This window comes from Benincasa hispida, chromosome 1, assembly GCF_027475165.1.
Source record: "Benincasa hispida cultivar pf3 chromosome 1, pf3_genome.v1.1, whole genome shotgun sequence".
Lineage (NCBI taxonomy): Eukaryota > Viridiplantae > Streptophyta > Magnoliopsida > Cucurbitales > Cucurbitaceae > Benincasa > Benincasa hispida.
The window spans coordinates 61,920,634-61,938,705 of NC_143478.1; the positions used below are offsets into that span (position 1 = coordinate 61,920,634).

Consider the following 18,072-nt stretch of genomic DNA (forward strand, 5'->3'; position numbering starts at 1 on the left):
TAACAATAAACTGACCAAAATATAAAATACTGAGTATGTCGGAACTAAAGGACATTTGAAAGGATAGGTCAACTAAAGGAATCCGTAAATTTAAATTAGCTCCTTATTCCATATATTATTTTCCTTTTTAAATTTATGATATACGAAATTTTAGAATTTTATTAGACATAAATTATAGGTCAACTAATTTTAAAATTTTTAAATATATAAAAATTCTATTAAAAATCTAAAAACATATTAAATACAAAGTTAAAAATTTAGAGTCTTATCATATATTTTAAAAAACTTGAGAAATTAAATAGACATATATTTTAAAGTTGATGGATAAAATTTATAATTAATCGTGAAATAACATCAGATATATCACAGATGTAATTATATTTACGAGGATTTATCAAATAAAAGCAAAAGGAATGAGAAAAAGATTTTGGAAGATTCTTTAGTGCAACTTTGTCTTCCTGAAAATGGAACTCAATGGACCCACCATGTAAAAAATAAAAAAAAATAAAAAAAAATAAAAACACTTGTTGTAATTAAAGCAAATTGACTAACTTGAGTGATTTTGGTCCTGCTTCAAAGTTGCTCCTATTTCATTTTTCAACTCCGTGAAAGAAAAGTTGTAAATAACTAAACACACTTTTCCAAGATAAATGGGGTTCCCATATGAAAAGAATTTTCTCTACTCACCCACTTACATTTATTTTATTCAACTAATCTATGTGTTCGGGCTCGTAGGTATATGCTAATTATTGTTAGCCATACTTACTTTAACACTAACAAGTGTTACGGGTGATTTTAGACGGTAAGATGTAATTGACATAAAATAAGAAAATAATAAACTTTAGGCCAAAAATAACATCCTAAGCCCAACTTAATGGACCTAGATAAGAGGCTAGACCAAGTCAAAGCCCAAATTGACATGTTTGGTCTTAGTCTCGGCCTCAACCTCGACCAAATTCAAGACCAAGACTAACCCTATCAAAGTAACTAAAGTGGCATGGCCACGCATGCTCCAGTCCAAAATACCGCCCTAGGCCTGTTTTGGGCCTGAGGGGAGATGTTCAACCATGGCCAAGGTCGTAGTTAACCCTAGCCAAACATGGAATCAGGCGCGACCCATAACCCATAGGTTATCTAATTATCGTAAGGCGACTTCAAAACCCTATGGACCAACTTAGGTTAACTTTTTCTTTAAATACATCGTTATAACTTCATATGAGATAACTTGACAAACTCTATAACTTCCACACTCTTTCGCTCTCCGACTTAAGCATTGGAGTGTGTATGACAAGTATCACACCGGTGTGCAAATTTTCTCTTTTACAGGCCCCATTCCTCTCATTTTCAAACAAATTTACTACAGTTGGTGTCACGTAAAAATTAGGTACACTTTCTCTTATCTAAAATTTGGCATCAACAATAAAGATTGAAAAAATGATATATCACACAAATATTTGTAAATTCACATATGGGGGAATAAGTTCTTTTCTCTCAAAATTTTACAAAATATCCCTGGTATCGACGATATAACGTCGATATCTCGTTTCAAAGAAATTTCGTTTGATATATTGTCGATAGGTCATCTCGTTTCAAAGAAATTTCGTTTGATATATTGTCGATAGGTCATGACAATCTTGGATATATTAGTGATATATCGTGGATCTTTAAAAAAATTATCGTGGATATTTTGTAGAAAAATCTTCAAATATTGTTTTTTTTCCCCTTCTTCCAATATTGACGTTTTCCCATGTATTATCTTTTTCAATTTTAAAATTTTCTTAATTTTCAATTAAGGACTTACATTTCCAAAGAAATTGAATTCGAAAAAGCCACGAAAAGAACTACATTTATTTTCACCCTCGTTCTTCTATTGAATTTTCACATCATTTCACCTCAAAGTTGAATTGATATGAATTTTGCTTATTTTACCATCCAAAATATTTATTTTCAAGAAAAACTATTTGAAAAAAACAACATATATTAATTTCTAATCTCAATCAAAATTTTCGATTGAAATATCACATCATTTCACCTCAAAATTAAACTGACGTGAGTTTTGCTTCACCATCCAAAATGATGAAGATATTCAAATTAATGTAGACTCATTTATTTTAAATTTCAAATATAGAGGGAATGAGTTTGGGCACTTAATATGGACATAGACCATATGTGTATAACGATAGTAATTATGGTCATTCGAGTGATTATGGTTCCTATGATTATATTGATGGGTGTAACACATCGATCTATACATGAAAACCACAAATAATTCCTCTTAAAAGTGATGAAGACTCAAACTCAGAACTTCTATGTTATCTACATTCTTCATAGCATCCTCATTTAAATGGAACATGATTGAGGTATCCTCCTATTGGTAGTATTAGGATTGACGTTGAGACTCGTGGATGACATACTTCCAATTAAGTTAGAAACTTTGAGCATACTATGACTTGGGAACAACATTGTCATTACAAATAAATTATGCTAATGATGGGATACTATCTCCTAGATCATATTTTTATTATTGAATCTTGTATTTGACATTTTGCATGATCTAGATTTTATTAATGAAATATTCATTTCATTATCATTTTTTGGTCTCCATTATTATCTATTATTCCATTACTAATCATATTTAGCTTCTAATTATTGATTTATATGCTTAAAGTCATAATTTTATAAATTTTCGTGATATCCGTGATTTTTTTTTTGGAATATCTATTGATATTTAAATACTAGTTGATATATCTGTAAATTTGAGTTATTGATATTTATACCTATAAGTATATTTTCATCCTTGAACAATAATAATATATTATTAGAAAAAAAAAAAAAGAGAGAAAAAGCAAGAGCATAATTAACTCTCCTTGAAAATTTAGAATTAAATAGCATAAATAACCATCTTACCTAACCGTCGCTCACTAGAGGAAGAACCTCTAACTTAAACTCTCTCTCTGTCTTTTTCATTTTTCATTTTTTGGGATTAAATTGCAAGCTTAATTCATGACTTTTAAATATTGTCTAAATAATTTTTTATTTTTGAGTTTCTAAAAATTCTAATACGTCTTTAGACTTTCAATTTTGTGTTTAATAGATTGTTGATCAATTTAACTTCTTTAAAATTTTATGAATTTATTAAATATAAAATTGAATGTTCCGAAGTCCATTAGACATAAAATTCAAATTTATATACAATAGGCCAATTAATTTTTAAAACTTTTGAATATAGTAAAGATTTATTGGATACAAAATTGAAAGTTGAGGATAGATATTTTTAAAGCTTTAGGACCTAATGGACACAAAATTATAAATTCAATAGCATATAGACACTTTTTAAAGTTAAAGTACCAAACATACTCAAACTTTAAGATTTCCGTCTTACTTGTTTCTTTTTTCTCTCATTTTCTTTTCCTAATTCCTTGTTTTTTTTTTTTTTTAGAAAATCTTAATAAATATAGGGTTATTTTCAAATAAAAGAAAATGAACAAACTTATTTATAACTATAACAAAATGTCACTATTTATCAGTGAAAGATCGTGATAAATTGTGATAGACATCTATTAATGTCAGTGATAGATGTCTATAGCAATCTATCACAGTCTATCACTGATAGACAGTGACATTTTATTATATTTGAAAATATTTTCAGTAATTTTATCATTTAAAACAATCACTCAAAAATTTATAGTTCAAAAATTATTTTAGATGTCAATTGATTTTTCAGAAAATCTATGTTTAGTTCAAAATTTTGAATTCAACTAAAAACTCTCCCAATGTGGGTAAACAATCAACCTAAAAAAGAAATAGCTGATGGGTTAAGTAAACTACAATTATAACAACAATTTAGAAATGAGAAGAATTAAAAAATATATATATATCTATAAGTGATTATACCAAATAGATTTGCCATTTAATATTATTTAGGAAAAATGTAAAATACAATACTATTTTGGAAAAATTACTCTTTTAGTTCTCAAGTTTTAAAGAATATGTGTGTTTGATTTCTGAGTTTTAAAAATGTACATTTTTAGTCCTTATACTTATCAAAAGACTCATTTCGTTCATGAGTTTTCAAAATAAATTTTTTTAGTCCATAAAATTTTAAAAATAGGTTTAAAAAATCTCATATAACTTTATACTATTATTTTGAATAATTATATTATATTTTAAATTAGAAGAATAATTTTTAAAAATCACATCCTCATTTTATAATTTCAAATACCATACAATTATTTTTAAAAAATCGAATAAAAAATACTTCAAAGATCTTTTAAACATATTTTTATAAACTTGAAAACTAAAATGTTGTTTTCAGATCTCAAAAGACCAATTTTTATAAACTTGAGACTAAAACTAAAAAGATAAATTTCCTTAATATTTTTATTGAGCTTTTTTGGTTTTTTTCAAAAGTGTACGTATAGAAAGTATTCCAAATAGATTAGCTTCTCAAATGATTATAGACTAACATTACTTCTACTCTTTTTGTTTAAATTTAGAGTGTTTAATAACAAATAGACATCATTTTCGAAATAATCACTCGGCTTTACAATAACTAGCTTAAAAATCACTTTAAAGTTCGATTATCCAAAATTAAATTAAGCAAAAATCACTTTTAGATATAGCTACCAAATTTGTGACTAAAATCACCTAAAAGAAATTGTAACCAAACATACAAGATCTTAACTAAAACCATTTTTGTAAATAATAATATATATATATATATATATTATTAACTTTTATTAAAAAGTATTTCAAACTTTCCTTCTAAAAATTTCGACCTAAGACACTGTTTCATAAACTTTTTAAAGTGTGTTTAAGCTACTCCATGATTAGCGGGGAAGTGCTTTTGGTTTATAGTCCCTTACTCCCCATAGCAGTGTTGACTATTAAATTGCTGTCCATATTCACAAACCAACTGATATCCACATCTACCATTATCATCTTCACTGAAGGATGAAGAGAAGAATGATGCACAAAGTTAAGAGCCTACACATTCTCCTCGCTGCTTAAAGACATTTCATTTCTACGCCTCGATAAAGTCGAGTTTTGTTCCCGTCCACCTAGGTGGTATTGACATTATATTCTCTTTCTATCCGGGACAAACACGAATGAAAAATATAAACAAAAAACTATTGCAAATAAGCAGGTTGTTATGTATAGGCATTGTGACCAGGGAAAAAAAACTTGAGCCTGCTAGCATCAGTTCACAATCTTCTCCCAATCTTGGCAAACCGTCTACCAATTCCAAATATGACTGCCTTTGTTAATAGTCCACGGTCAATAGTACAGGCTAAAGCAATAGCTCCACCAACCACAAGCAGTTTGGGAAAGTTCTTCCCAACTGGTTTTTCTGATGACCTTGAACTGCTTCGATCCTCCAATGAATCATTATGAGAGCTGTTTTCTAGGGATCTCAAGTAGTCTACATTAACTTTAGTATTGATCTGAGCCATGAAGGCGCAGTGTGGTATGGCGGAACTCGATGCTCTCTCTTTTTGATAAGCTCGTAGCCCAGGATCGATCTTTTGAACAGTTCCCCACATTCCCTGCCGAACTCCGAGCTTAGCAATTTCCCAAGGAATGCCCATATCTTCATAGTGAAACAGTATAACCTCGCAGGCGGATAGCTGTCCATCCCCCTTTTTCGATTCAACTGCTCAGATATCCAACCAGAGGGGAACAAAAACTCTCTAAGTCACATCTTAAAATGGATGAGGAACTAACTTCCAAATAGAAAAGAAAAATGGAATAGAATAGGGAAAAAATTTTCGAGATGTGAATACACAACAGGATAGCATCTGGTAACGTAACACTATAGGTGAAATAACACAGAAGAATATAGTTACCTGCACGAATGCACCAGCTTGAATAGTACAAATCAACCCGTCTTGGCTTGTTGCGTCTTGGTACAGAGGAACATGGTACACTCTAAACAAAAATAAAAATATCAATGAGTTATTGCCAGAATTAATTAGGAAAAGATCTGGCAGAACAACAGATATTAGAGTACTACAGAGAAAATCCACAGACCTTTCCATGAAGGCTACCATGTATTCAATAAGAGTGACACCACGTTAAAAGGAACAGTGACTAACTTAAAAGTCTCGGCATCACATTTACCCATAAACTAATGAACTTGGATTGAACGAAACCTGATTATAATATCAACACAAACACACCCTTTTTGATCAACACACAGATTGTAATTCCATTCATCACAAAGATAATGATTTCACTCTTGAACTCTTCATACTATTTAGGGCAGGGGGCGCACAGAAGGATTAATGTAAGAACCAAGCATAGCACAATCAAGACAACATGAGGTTAATCAGAAAGATGGTAAAATTCAAAGAGGAAACAAATAGGAATAAGAAAGGAAAAAAAAAACAGGGGAACAAACACAGTATCATGCCAGGGGGAAGGGATGATTACTAGTTATATACCTTTGTGACACAGTAATATGATCGTCCTGCTTCCCAAATTCGTCGCCCAATTATATACTCTCTGTCACTACAGAAGAAAGGAAACTGAAGCACCAAAGAGAAAGGAAAAGGCCCATAAAACAGTGTCACCACCAAAATAAAAGGGGAATAAAGAATTCATAGCACAAATAGTAAAAGAAAACAGCTGCCTCACCTTGCGCACCCAATGAACTACCATGGTTCCTGTTGTTGGGCATTCTGCCAAAGTTGTAGCAGATATAAGCATGTCATCCCATTTTGATCGAAAATCATCATCCCAAAAGAAATCCCTCACAATCTCTGGAGTCGCATTTTCATACACTGTTCTACTTCTATATTGTGGAGGTCCAGTCTGGTAAGGCCACACGCCAGAGTGAAATAGTACAGTAAGTTACTAAGTGTTACAGGCCACGAATGGGACAGAAATAGGACTTGGACAAAATGAAGGCTGATAAAACAATGTAAAGCAGCAAGACTGCAGCTATCATTTGGAACAAAATGAATTTAATATGGAAACCATTTTACAAGAATACCATACCTTGATCATTCATAAATGAACACTAATTCAATGAGTCAAATATATTTACTAAAATTCAATTGATAAACTAAGAGCTGCATATGAATTATCAATTATGAATAATATTTTACTTCATAAGTTATATATCTCTTAAACAATCATTAAAAAGTTCCACTGAAATCATTGTGTTGCAAGCAAAGGAGGGCTACCTCAGGATCTCTTCTCCATGCTTGATAACTCATATTTGAAGTAGAGCGATCCATCATTTTAATCCACGCAGGTCCTCCATCTTTCTCTTCAACTAGCTTACATATGTACTCCAAATCATCTTCATTCACAACTCTCAAAATTTCTCCTTCAATTCCTGTCGAACTGGCGCACAACAGAATCAGATGTTAGAAATGATTATCATCAACAAAGCATAACCAAATTCTCAACTTCAAGCCACCCAGTACAAATAACTGAACTTCACCAGCTACAATTAACTCGGTTTTTTTAGAAGAAGCATAATAATCAACCCACTGTATTATTGCTTGAAACAACAACTAAACAACCTGGAATCAGACTCAGAACTTGACGGCGGGGAGGAAGCTTCCTTCTCATCTTTTCCATCGAAGGAGCTAAGTATGCAGCTGGGCATCTGAAAATTCAAGGAATTGAAGCTCGGAAATGATCCCAACAATGAAAAAGAAGTTGATGTCGACTTAGAATCATCGGAAACTGAAGAATCCAACATTTCTCTTCCCAAATTAGCCCATTTCGGTTTCCAAGTCCACCCCACCAAAACCCCAACAATAACCGCAATCCAAAGAGGAGCAATCAAGATCATAAGCTCGCTAAGCACATCAGCAATTCTGGGTCTCCCCAAAATCTCCGCCAAAATCGAAAGCAAAGCCATAGGAATCGAGTAAAAAAGAACAAAGAAAAAGAAAAAGAAAAAGAAAAACCCTCAAATTTAATCAAACAGATGGGCGTCAAAGCACATAGATTAATCGAGGGTTTCAAGAGAGGAAGAGAAGAACAGAAAAAAAAAAAGAGTGGGTTTTACTCCAAATCGATTCCAATGATGAGAAGAAGGTGCAAAGGAGTATAAAATGAATATAGAAAATGGAAGAAGATGAAGGATTAGATTAAGATATAGTTTGTGAGAGTAGAAAGAAAGAAGAGATAAGGAAGAAGACAAGAATTTGAGAATTGAGTATGGATAAGGATTCGGAGATAGAGGTAGAGAAGGATGCCCTTAAGATTGCCGTAGGCCCAAACAATTTTCATTCATTTTTTACATCTTTTTTATTTCTTATGGTTGCTAATTTTAATATGTGTGTATTCAACCATGCTAAAATAATAATATTACATGTGAGGCTATTCTCTACTCTCCTCTAGTATCCACCAAAACTCGTTGGAAAATGACAATGTGCCCCTTCTCAACTAAGATTATTTAAAATTTTAAAAAATTAAATATCTTCTGAAGTTATTTTTAATTCAAAAAGATTTTCATTATCCCTTTAGGAATTCTCTTCTTTCTTTTAACATTTTTACCTATGCATAGTTCAACAAAGTCGATGAATGAGTAAAGGCATACGTTCAGAAATCATTAACTTGTTAGGAACCTATAGTTTTCCTAAGCAAACCTTACCAGTACCCCCTCCGATCAAAGAAAAAGAAAAGATTACACACAATAAGAAAGAGAATTCATAGAACAATCTCACTGCCAGATGAAATATATGCCTGTATTTTCATTCACGATAGAAAAGCATAAGAAACAGAGTCACAGCCAATGCTGTCCAAATAAAGAGTAAAACCAAAATTAATGAACAAACTTTTGAAACCCAGCGGCCATTCGAGAGAGCTGGGAAGTCCCTCCTTAAGGGTATTCCTTCTTATTTTTCTCCTTCCCCTCTGATTTTCTCCTTCCCTTCTTTTAACCTACAGCTGAAGGGTCCCACCAAACCGTTTTCATTTCCCACTATCTCTTCTGCCTTCTCAATCGTCGAGTCAGCCCCTTTTCTAACCGCATTCCCTCATTCTTTTCTTATTTTGCCCTTCCTCTTATATGTATAAACGATTGGGGGCTTTACAATTCCTCCCCTCTCGAAACACACCTTGTTCTCAAGGTGGAATGCAGGGAATTGTTGTCTCATTGCAGGTGTTGCCTCCCAAGTAGCTTCACTTTTGGGCAAATCCTTCCATTTTACTAACCATTCTTGAACAGTTGTTTCACCATTCCATCTTACTCCCAATACCACCTCCGGACTAACTTGGAGTTCAAACTCCTCTGTCAAGATGAGGGGAATGTGTTGGACTTGATGAGTTTGGCCTAATTTCTTTTTGAGTTGTGAAACATGGAACACGTCATGTATGGCTGCCTTGGTTGGTAAGTTCAGACGATAGGCCACTTCCCCAATCTTTTCAGCTATTGTGTAGGGACCGTAAAACTTAGGAGATAACTTTTCACTTCTCCTTTTGGCTAGAGTCTGTTGTCTGTAGGGCCTTAATTTGAGGAATACTTCATCCCCTATCTCGAACTTTAGTTCTCGACGATGTAAATTAGCTTGCTTCTTCATCCGATTCTGAGCGATCGCCAAGTTTTCCTTGAGAGCATTCAGGTTTAAATCTCTGTCTTTTAGCTGCCTTTCAACGCTGTCATTTGTGGACTTTCGGTCTCCATAGTGTACTATAGGGGGGAAGGGCGACCATACACGGCTTGGAAAGGAGTGGTTCTGATGGATTGATGAAATGTGGTGTTGTACCATAACTCTGCCCATGCATTACACTTGTTCCAATGTGTAGGTTGTTCATTACAAAAGCATCTTAAGTAAGTTTCCAGGCAACGGTTGACTCTCTCGGTTTGCCCATCGGTTTGGGGATGGAACGTCGTGCTCCTTTTTAGTTTAGTTCCCAATGATGTGAGCATCTCTCTCCAGAAATTACTTAGGAAAATCTTGTCTCTATCTATAGTGATCGATTAGGAATGCCATGATGTTTTACTACCTCCTGTATGAAGAGTTCTGCCACTTATTTTGCCGTAAAGGGTTGCTTCAATGACATGAAATGGCTATACTTGCTTAGTCGGTCTACCACTACAAGAATAGAATCGAAACCTCCAGCCCTCGGTAGCCCCTCTATGAAATCCATGGTCCATTCTTCTAGTGACAGCTCGGGAATTGGCAGTGGTTGTAATAACCCAGCCAACGACAACGACTCTGATTTGTTCCTTTGGCATGTCTCGCAACCCTCCACATATTTCTGAATATCATACTTCATTCCCGGCCAGTGCAACTCCTCATTCATTCGCTTATACGTCCTCAAAAACCTTGAGTGGCCTCTCAAAACTGAATCATGGAAGGTATGCAATAGTGATGGAATCAGGGATGAAGAACGTGGAAGCACCAACCTTCCTTTGTACAACAACCTCTGTTTTTTCCACTGATAATGTGGTTTCCCTTCTGGATTTTCCTTTAGTATAGCTATGATTCTTTGGAGTTCCTCGTCAGCTTCCACTTCCTTGAGAATCAGATCTACAGCTACTACTGCAGAGGAAATTAAACTATGTATCTCGGGAACATCTTGCATCCTTGAGAGGGCATCTACTGCCTTATTCGAAAGCTCTGGTTGATATAGAATTTAAAAATCATATCCTAGTAGCTTGGTCAGCCAGCGCTGGAACTGAGGTTGTACCTCCCTTTGTTCGATGAGGAACTTCAATGCCTTCTAATCAGATATGACTCTGAATCCCCCCCTCCCCCTCCCCCCCAATAAATAATGTCTTCATTTCTGGACTGCCAACACCACAACCATCAATTCCCTTTCATAAACCGACTTGGCTTGCGCTCTTGAAGAGAGTTTTTGGCTGAAATAAGCTATTGGTCTATCCCTTTGAGGCAGCACTGCTCCTAATCTCATGCCTGATGCATCGGTCTCAATGATGAATGGTTTGTTAAAGTCAGGTAAGGCTAGCACTGGGCAAGAAATCATCTGCCTTTTTAAGTCCTCGAAAGCTTTGGTGGCCTCCTCATCCCATTTAAACCCGTTCTTTTGAAGTAATTTAGTGAGTGGGGCAGCTCTGGTGCTATATCCCTTCACGAACCTGCGGTAGTATCCTGTCAGCCCTAAAAACCCACGCAGTTCAGTCGTATTCTTTGGTTGTGGCCAGTTTACCATAGCTTTTATCTTCTCTCCATCAGCCTCTACCCCTTGTGAGGAGATCCAATGCCCCAAATATTGAATACATTCTTGACAAAAAACACACTTTTTCTAGTTGGCATATAGCTGATGGTCCCTTAGTATATTGAACACCACCCCAAATGTGTTTCATGCGTCGATACATCAGGGCTGTAAACCAAAATATCATTAAAAAAAAAACAAGGATAAACCGGCGTAAAAAAGGTCTAAAAACCTGGTCCATAAGTGACTGGAAAGTGGCTGGGGCATTGATGAGGCCGAAAGGCATGATAAGGAATTCGTAGTGTCCCTCGTGTGTGCAGAAGGCAGTTTTCTCAATGTCCCCTTCCCTCATTCCGATTTGATGGTATCTGAACTTGAGGTCAAGCTTTGAAAATACCGTTGCACTGTGTAACTCATCCAATAATTCTTCTATCACGGGTATTGAGAACTTATCGGCTACCGTGGCTTGATTCAATTTCCTGTAATCAACACAAAAATGCCACCCTCCATCCTTCTTTTTTGACCAAGAGTACAGGGCTCAAATATGGACTTCTGTTGGGTCGTATAAAACTGACCTGCATCATTTCTTGTACTAACCTTTCTATCTCTTCCTTTTGTGCGTGACCATATTTGTATGGTTTAACATTGATGAGATTAATCTGTTCCTTGATGAGGATGTGGTGGTCTATTGACCTTTGTGGAGGTAAGGCCGATGGTAGTCCAAATACGTCTTGGTTCTGTTCCAGAAGCACTCGAATCATCAAGGGTAGTTGTGAAGCCGTATCCATTTCTTCTTGAGCTCTGGTTTCTTTTTCCTACTCGATCTCCAACTGTTGGAAATCCACTAAAAACCCCAAATCGTCTTCTTCCCATTGCATATTCAACATCTTAAATGACACTTCTGCCTTTGTTAAAGAGGGATCTCCTTGCAATGTTATATGGGAACCTTCGGCCCAAAAATCCATGGTTAGGGATGGTCAATGAATACCCATGAAGCCTGTGGTATACAGCCATGACATTCCTAATACTACATTCATCCGGCCCAGCTCCATTGCTAAAAAATCTGCCTTCACTTTCAGCCCAAGCAAGCTGAGTTCTACCCCCCTACAGATTCCTTTTCCTTCGATTTCACTACCATTCCCAATCACTACTCCAAACCTCGTATGTTTTTCTGTGGGAAGGTTTAACTCTCTGACCGTGTCTTGATTGATGAAATTGTGTGTCGCCCCTGAATCGATGAGAACAAGCACCTCCTTCCCTCTGATTATTCCCTTCAACTTCATGGTGCCTTTTGTTGAGAAGCCTAGCAACAAATTCAGTGCCAATTCAGCCTTCTCTCTCACTTCTGTGTTCTTCAACTCTAACTTCTCCTCCTCTTCCTCGACTACTTCTCCCTCCGGATCCCCATCTTCATTAGCTATGAACAACATGAGTTGGCGGTTCTCTCTGACTTTGCATCTATGACCTCGCGAGTACTTCTCACTACATCTGAACATAAGCCTTTATCGAGCCGATCTCTGAACTCAACATCGGACAACCTCTTCATGGGGACTTCTTTCTTCACGGGAAAGGGCTTGACGAGTATCGCAACCTGTTTTATAGGTGGTATCTCATACCCTTTAGTTTGGGCCTTCTCAGCAAATTCTTTCTTTCCATGTTGGGCCTTACGACTATTGAGCCCACTAACCCCCAAATCCTTAAGAGCAATTTTCAGAGCCAAATTCCTATCGTTTACCAGCTGGGCCTCTCTCATACAATCGTCTAGTGCTTTAGGGTTGCGGCTGATAACTTTGGCTTACACGGTCGGCTCCAGCCCATTCATGAAGGCGTCCCGTAATACTTCCTCAGATAACTCCGGCAATGATGCTGAATAGGTCACGAACTTCTTCACATAGTTTGAATACGTCCCCTCCTGTTTGATTTTAAGCAATCGAGCACATAGACTTCCTTCTCCCACATTTCGATAATGCTCGAACAACCTCTTTTTCAATTCTTCCCAGGTTGTTATCGCCTTGCGATTGTTATTCCAATGGAACCAATCCACCTCATCGGGAGCAAAGCTGATAACGACCACTTTTACCTTCTCGGCGTCAATCAATCATGGATCTCAAAGTAGTGTTCTACTCGATATACCCAGGACTCGGGATTTTCACCTATGAATAGAGGCATTTCAAGGCGTTTGTACTTACTTTTTTCCGCACCGGCTGCACCTCCCGCGTGGGACGGCTCTGCCTCGTCCGGTTTCTCCTTCGCCTTGGTCACACTACCTTTGGTAAGCATCGATTCTTCTTTCCTTCTGGTTGTGTTGCTCTCTCGCACTTCATCGGCGAGTCTCTCAAGATTTTTACATAGTCCATTTAGCAGTTCTCGTAAGCTTGCCATCTCTTTCTCCGTCGACTCCAGCCTTTCTTCGATTTGTTTTTGAGCCATGCCTCGCGTCTTCCCCAGGATTGCGACTCTGATACCAAGTTGTTAGGAACCTATAGTTTTCCTAAGCAAACCTTACCAGTACCCCTTTCGGTCAAAGAAAAAGAAAAGATTAAACACAATAAGAAAGAGAATTTATAGAACAATCTCACTGCCAGATGAAATATATGCCTGTATTTTCATTCACGATAGAAAAGCATAAGAAACAGAGTCACAACTAATGTTGTACAGATAAAGAGTAAAAACAAAATTGATGAACAAACTTTTGAAACCCAACGACCATTCGAGAGAGCTGGGAAGTCCCTCCTTAAGGATATTCCTTCTTATTTTTCTCTTTCCCCTCTGATTTTCTCCTTCCCTTCTTTTAACCTACAGCTGAAGCGTCCCACTATTAACCGTTTTCATTTCCTACTAGCTCTTCTGCCTTCTCAATCGTCGAGTCAGCCCCTTTTCTAACTGCATTCCCTCATTCTTTTCCTATTTTGCCCTTCCTCTTATATGTATAAACGATTGAGGGCTTTATAGAACTATAATGACCTAAATTCTTAGGATGGGTATAGGACCTTATCACATGCATGCATGAATCTCAAAACAACTTCTTTACAAAATTTGACTAAATCAAAAAGAATTTTGTAAAATATATTCCTAATCTAAAATCTTAAAAGAATGTAAATTCACTGTTCGGGGTATCCTTAACTCTAATTAATAAAATAAATTATATAAGTAACCGAGTAAAACAATCAAAGCATTTAAATGTTTGACTCTTAAACTAAAATATGAAAACATGAGAAAAACATATGTGGGTCAAGTCCTTATGTTTGGTCACGAATTCTTCTCGTCATTCGCCAATCTGTCCTTGCCTTTACCTGAAAAAGACATAAAGAGAAAAAGATATACGAAATTTGGACGTTGTATGTTGCATGACAGACTGATGGCAACTGTTAGGACTCCTATCGGGCTGCGTACATCCGTCTTTGATAGATGTGTGTAGCCTTTTGTTGGCGTATGAAGCTTGACTTGAAAAGAAAAACACAGTAGATCAACTCAACATTCTTCAGGCTAATTTAGCAAACTTTCAACAGTCTTAAAATCACAAAGGTATTCGATTGTAGCCTCCAGGTAAGTCTTATACCTTCATACCTTCTGTTCCACTTGGATTTTCTAATGTACCTTCCCCTATTTTTTCTCCATAGTCTTAGACTATTTAGCTCGACCCCCAACCCACCCATAATTCAAAGCTTTGCCCCATATGTCAAATCTATGATAAAGTTGAGCACACTGATCTTGTGTGTGATCAACGAAATAATTCATCCTATCAAGTTCTTCCCCAGCATAATAAACCTCAACCCCAAGCTCATTTTAGTTCTCTTCAGCCCATCCATTCCTAACCACTTTTTGCCCACTCTGTTTATTCCTCTGATTCTATTCCCAACACACCTCAATCTCACCTCGATGAGGTTTGGTTCATGGATTTGAGTGCAACTCACCACATGATCCCCGATCTCAATATCCTCCAACATCATCACTTTTACACTAGAAGTGAGCAAGTTGTTGTAGGCAATGGTAAAGTCTCTTCTTGTCTTTAATGTTGGTTTTGTTTCCTTATCATCTATGTGAAGGAATTGAATTCCTTGTAGAAGCGTGTGAACATCGTACAAATGTATAATCAATTTTGAATAAATCAGAGAAAATGAACAAAATAAGCATCGATATATAAGCATGCTACTAAGAGGATAAGGGAGAAAATAGAAACTTACCCTCAAAGACTTTACTTCTCGCAATTCTTCTCCACTATACGGAATAGCACAAGCCTCAAACTCAACATACTCCAATTTCTTCCAACACCACAGGTCATGAAGAAAAGAACACCACTAACAGGACTTTTTTGCTATTCTCTGACAAGGAATACAGATTATGGGATCTCCTTTGGTTTGGAAAGGGAAGAATTCTTGAGAGTTTTTTTAGAGAGATTTCTTGTGCTTAAGATAATTCTTGATTTCTGTTTTTTCTTCTATAACCATTACAACATCAGTATGAGAGAGTATAACATGAGAGGGATAACTTCTCTTCACTTATACAACTGCTCCCGTGCAACTATAGAGAAGTTATTTTTTAAAATAAAAATATTATTTAATTTAAATTTAATTAAAATCAAATTCTAAATTCAATTTTTATGAAAATAAAATATAATTAATTAATCTCATTAATTAATCATAAAATTTAACAATATAATAATTAATTAATCTCATTAATTAATTATAAACTCAATTAAATATCATATATTTAATTGAACATATATTTAAATTAAATTTAAATACATAACCCTCTCATAACTTATAGTTTTAATATGAATTTCATTCATATTAATATTAACCTATAGTATTTATATGAATCACATTTATATAAATATTTAAATCTTATTCAAATATATTACCCTCATATAGTATTAATTATAAATGATTTATAATTAACTATATAATGTATCATTATACATTATATTAATTTGAATCTCATTCAAATATTTATCTCTCTTATTAATTATAAAACATATTTATAATTAACTAAACTATAATGTATCAATATATATTATACTTTATATTAATCACATTAACATAAATTTTTCCTAAATAATTTGAACACTTCAAATTTTTTTAAAATAATTTATTTCTTATTTTATCCTTAGTGGGCTAGCAAAAAGACCTGATGGACCCATAAATTAGAAGATCCAATGATATGATATTAATTAATTAATTAAACTCTTTAATTAAATAATCAACATACTTTAATTGTAGGTCACTCTACTAAAGACCCACAGTTGCACTCTTCGCACTGTAAATATATTTTAGTGTCTACAAATATCATATAAACTATAATTCTTTTCCTCTATTTTATAGCATTTACTATAAATCATATTTATATTAAATTTAACAATTGTGAATCTCATTCATAGAAAATATATTTGAATCACATTCATATATTTATTCTTCTAATTAAACTAAAATGTATCAAATACATTATGTCAGTTATATCATATATAATTGAATTAATTTAATTATATCATATATAAGTAAATTCCCTCTTATTAATTTGAACAATTCAAATTAACCTAAAAACTAATTCTCAACTAAATCCTTTTTAGCTACCAAGGGGATCTTATGGACCTGTAACTTGAAACTCCAACGGTACGTGAATAATTAATTACTCTTTAATTACATTATCCACCATCCGTTAACTGTCGGATACTCCACTAAAGACCGAAAACTGCACTCTTCACACTACTGATATATTTCTGTGTCCATTGAATATAACTAGTCAACAGTACGATGACCCTTCACAAATTGCTCATAAGTACAGTCGGGCCAAATTACTATTTTGCCCCTGTAGTTACCTCTAACTCCTTAAGTACCATTGATCACTCTAATAGACAATAGATCATAGTCCTACTATGAATAGACCCCTCTCGGTCCAGGAGAGGGTGTGGCGCCACATTGTTTAAGACCCGGAATCAGCCCTTAAGGAAACAATATATCTACTTACCCCTGCATCGAGAAAGGAAAAGGAGTGAATTCCATCTTGTGTAGCTGAGTTCCCAGCTCCCTAATTAGATGAATCCCCAAAATGGTAGACTTGTTGAGTCGACGATCTGGCCACTCTCGCCCATGCAAATCAAAGGATCGCCTTCATAGGTAGGAATTCACAACTCATTCAGGATTAAGGTCATGTTACCTATGGTCATCTTAGTGAAATGAAAGTCTCTATTATGAACGGTTTTATATAATGAGACTAAGCATTCGTGGTTTAGTCTTATACAAACTTCTTTGTATAGAATATCCTCACTCGCATGTCTAATACATGAATGATTAGGATCAGATCATTTGTAGCACTTTACAATATTTGTAACATCTACAAAGCGGGTTATACTTGTAGTGTCACCAGGATGAGGTATCCAGCCTTATCCATATACTACAGACCATTTAGGTTATCACTTAAACATGATCCACCTGTATGTCTCCACATACATGTTTAAGTTGCAACGATAATCTTGGATATTAGTTTTTTTGGTTTGTGGTTAATGTAACTAAAATATCACATATTTCGTAGAAAAAGTGAATAAAATATCAAATATTATTAATCACATACAAGTTTGTTCATACAACGTTTATAAACTATAGGACCCTACGAGGTGTAAGGCATTAACCTCAACAAAAACATGGATTATTTAGTTTTGGAAGAATTTGAATTATTCAAATTATAAGGGAATATATTTTAATTGTATATAATACAATTAATATAATGTATATGTATTATAAATTTAACTTTGAATGGTATGAAGAAAACTCGACATGAGAAGATCCTTGAGTGGAAGCAGATCGTCCAAATTTAATTAATTATTGAAAACATAATTTACAGTAAACATACAATTAGATATGTATTAAAGGTTAAATTACAATATGTTTTTACAAAGAAAACAAGTTTCAAGAAACCTCACCTTTGAAGAATCTT

At 34.8% G+C, this 18,072-nt stretch overlaps 2 protein-coding genes across 3 annotated transcripts; both read right to left on the bottom strand.

The window, feature by feature from the left end:
• Positions 1-4,903: 4,903 nt before the first annotated feature.
• Positions 4,904-8,261, bottom strand: CP5 (Polyketide cyclase/dehydrase and lipid transport superfamily protein). Of its 2 annotated transcripts, none has more exons than XM_039039073.2 (6): positions 7,533-8,261; positions 7,188-7,350; positions 6,637-6,813; positions 6,444-6,527; positions 5,847-5,928; positions 4,904-5,653 (listed from the first exon to the last, which is right to left on the bottom strand). In XM_039039073.2, exons 1-6 carry the CDS (start codon positions 7,874-7,876, stop codon positions 5,205-5,207), a joined length of 1,299 nt encoding a protein of 432 aa, XP_038895001.1. In that variant the 5' UTR covers positions 7,877-8,261; the 3' UTR covers positions 4,904-5,204. The 2 variants fall into 2 exon arrangements, with proteins under 2 accessions (XP_038895001.1, XP_038894993.1); XM_039039065.2 differs by having other exon boundaries at positions 7,530-8,261.
• Positions 8,262-8,670: 409 nt separating this feature from the next.
• Positions 8,671-9,731, bottom strand: LOC150038608 (uncharacterized). The gene is made up of 2 exons (XM_090313801.1): positions 9,081-9,731; positions 8,671-8,706 (listed from the first exon to the last, which is right to left on the bottom strand). The coding sequence occupies exons 1-2, from the start codon at positions 9,729-9,731 to the stop codon at positions 8,671-8,673; spliced, it is 687 nt and encodes a 228-aa protein (XP_090169927.1).
• Positions 9,732-18,072: the final 8,341 nt, after the last annotated feature.

Excerpts from the sequence above, each read along its gene's own strand:
- CP5 (XM_039039065.2), bottom strand. The coding sequence starts at position 7,876 with ATGGCTTTGCTTTCGATTTTGGCGGAGATTTTGGGGAGACCCAGAATT. Across the intron at positions 6,814-7,187 it reads CATGGAGAAGAGATCCTGAG|ACTGGACCTCCACAATATAG; the intron begins GTAGCCCTCCTT and ends TGGCCTTACCAG. Across the intron at positions 6,528-6,636 it reads TAGTTCATTGGGTGCGCAAG|TTTCCTTTCTTCTGTAGTGA; the intron begins GTGAGGCAGCTG and ends TTGGTGCTTCAG.
- LOC150038608 (XM_090313801.1), bottom strand. The coding sequence starts at position 9,731 with ATGGTACAACACCACATTTCATCAATCCATCAGAACCACTCCTTTCCA. Across the intron at positions 8,707-9,080 it reads CATTCCACCTTGAGAACAAG|GCATATATTTCATCTGGCAG; the intron begins GTGTGTTTCGAG and ends ATGAAAATACAG.